This window comes from Anopheles cruzii, unplaced genomic scaffold, assembly GCF_943734635.1.
Source record: "Anopheles cruzii unplaced genomic scaffold, idAnoCruzAS_RS32_06 scaffold03078_ctg1, whole genome shotgun sequence".
Taxonomy (NCBI): Eukaryota; Metazoa; Arthropoda; class Insecta; order Diptera; family Culicidae; genus Anopheles; species Anopheles cruzii.
In genome coordinates this window covers 1-2,482 of record NW_026456663.1, presented here as the reverse complement: position 1 = coordinate 2,482, position 2,482 = coordinate 1, and the positions used below count along the sequence as shown (strand labels likewise).

Here is a 2,482-nt window from a genome sequence, read left to right as displayed (position 1 = left end):
AATTTGAATTCGAGAATAGACTCGCAAATGGAATGCTCATGATGCCGATTCCCTCGACACATCCGAAAACTGCCTGATGAATAGTAAACAAACACAAACACCAATATCCATTTAGCTTAAGCATAAAATTTTATTGCCACTTCGAGAACGATTTTACCCAATGGATATTCCATTGTAACCTGGTCCTAAATACAAACAGTACCTGTCTTACAAGATTCATCTCACTTAAACTAGCTAATACCGTCAATTTATAAGTTACAATTTTGCAGCCACTACACTACCAGATCGCGCCTTCCAGTTCCGGTGTTTGGTGAGAATAAATAGGCATAGAAAGCTAGCACGTAACCCTAACACATACGACTCTTTGGTCTAACACTAAAGGACTGGCGAGAGTCCTGGGAATACTTCGGTAATCAGTTTCGCACCACTCTTCCACGCCAACCGATGCTTTATCGGGGATCAAACACAGGGCCGTAAAACAGCGGCAGTCCGGTGGAATCGTGTCTCACGTACAGCAGGAACGGTGTGTTGCCATTGAAAAACGCTGGCGATCCGATACGATCGATAAGCGCAGCCGTAGCAGCGGCCCCTTCGGTTCCTTCCTCATCAACCGAGAGGTCCAACTTGTGTATGATCTGGTTGACGTACGGTTTCTGGCCACCGTTGCCCGCCGGAAACATGTTCGTCAGATCGCTCTTGGCGGGGCTGAAGATCGAATTGAAACCGAGCCGCTGGAAGGACTGGGTCAGATCGACACTACTCCGCAGGTGCATCTTCGGCAGTCGGACGCTCGTCTTCTGCAGCTTCATGCGGCCGATCAGCGTGTCGAGCGTTTTTCCATTGAGCGTAGCCTGAAGCCGTCGAATCGCCGCCCGGCTCGAGTTTGCCGGTTGGATCAGATACATGGTGGTGGTGTCGTCGCGGTACGGAAGTCCCAGAATCGTCACATCCGCCGCATCGCGGGTCCGGTGGAACGGTAAGCAGGCACTGAGAGTCATCAGCTTCACGCGGTACGACGGACCGTCGAAACCGTCCGGGAAGAAGGGACCGTCGCGCGTTGACAGCCCGTCGAACTGATTCCTCCACTTGGCCTTAAAGTAGAGCGCGTTCGCGACCACCATCCCGGAGTTGCCACCTAGCGGGCCCTCGATCATTTTGTTGATCCTGCCAGCGGTCATGTGGCTCACCCATTGGTTGATGGTCGCGGGTGCGTCGTCCGCGTTCAGGTCCAATGGATGCACCAGCGCGCCGTAGATTTCACGCGCCAACCTCACGTACTGCTGATGAATCGGTAGCCCGGTTTGGTAGAATATGCCGTTGGCCACCCGATTGATTTGAGATCTAATGGAACACGGAACACGAACACAGTTAAAAATGTAGCCAATCTCCAACGTAGGAAAGGGCCATACGCAGCTAGTGACACTTACTTTGGGGTCGGAGTTGATCGTTCGTCTGCGTAATCGTAATCGTCCTCCTTCGGGCAGGTCTGGCGGCGCCACGGTTCCTGCAGCGCATCGATCGGTGTCGGTGACATCAGGTTAGCCAGCACTCCTCCGTAGCTGCGGTGTAGCTGCTTCCATTCCATGCCCGGCGGTATGAGTACCTTGCTGAACTCGGCATGCGTGGCCCCCTTCGAGCCGAGGTACAACAGGTGGGCCACCATGGAGACGCTGAGTGGCGAGAACAGCTCCGCTTTGCTCTGCTGCTGCACCATCGTGTTGCTGAGCCGTATCATGAAATCCACCACCGACTGCGCTACCCGCGGATCATTCTGCGGTGGCTGGGCGAAGCTGGTGCGTGGCTTGGGAGTGCGGACCGGAGCGACCGTCGTTGGGCCCGTGTCGGCTCCTAGCCGCGACGCGAAATTCCGCGTTGTCTTGCGTACCAACGGTGTGTAGCTGGTCGTATATCGGCGGGACCACTGACCATCGGCCACTGCTACCAGCAGAAGACATAGCGTGAACGAAACTGTTTGGTAGGACTTCATTGTAGCTGTTAAATAAAATTAGGAACAGGATTATTTGATTATTAATAAAGCGGATGATTTAGTGCCGAAGACCTCAGAAAGCATCCAGAGGGTCGCAGAGGGTAAGAGCAACCAGAAGTGACCGGTTTGTGGGCGTGATCTGTTTCGCAACTACTGGAACGTTGGCACTTGTTATTCGCCTTTAACTGGTACGAAACACACAAACAGGCCTTGCCAGTTATCGACGGAAATTCCCAAACCAGCGGAAAATACACCGTGGCCGCGTGACGCCTGATGTAGAGTCGTGCCTCCCGTAGGCAGCGATCATAAATCTGCAGTTCAAACCAAACACCGCACGTTACCCGACGCTGCAAACGGAGACGGTACGTGATGGAACGAATTTTAATTAATATAAAGTTCTGCGAAGTGTCTCAATCAGGAGATGGCATTCGAGGCACGTCGCCGCAGGCAGTGATCGAAGGAGAACGAGAATCGCAATTGACACAAACTCTTGAT

At 52.9% G+C, this 2,482-nt stretch overlaps 1 protein-coding gene across 1 annotated transcript; it reads right to left on the bottom strand.

The window, feature by feature from the left end:
* Positions 1-138: 138 nt before the first annotated feature.
* On the bottom strand, positions 139-1,987 carry LOC128276927 (serine protease inhibitor 28Dc-like). Its single transcript, XM_053015387.1, has 2 exons — positions 1,428-1,987; positions 139-1,341 (listed from the first exon to the last, which is right to left on the bottom strand). The coding sequence occupies exons 1-2, from the start codon at positions 1,985-1,987 to the stop codon at positions 450-452; spliced, it is 1,452 nt and encodes a 483-aa protein (XP_052871347.1). The 3' UTR covers positions 139-449.
* Between the last annotated feature and the right edge of the window lie 495 nt (positions 1,988-2,482).

Bases quoted from the DNA above. Each gene is read 5' to 3' on its own strand.
- LOC128276927 (XM_053015387.1), bottom strand. From the start codon at position 1,987: ATGAAGTCCTACCAAACAGTTTCGTTCACGCTATGTCTTCTGCTGGTA. The intron at 1,342-1,427 runs GTAAGTGTCACT...GTGTTCCATTAG, and splicing joins CGATCAACTCCGACCCCAAA to ATCTCAAATCAATCGGGTGG.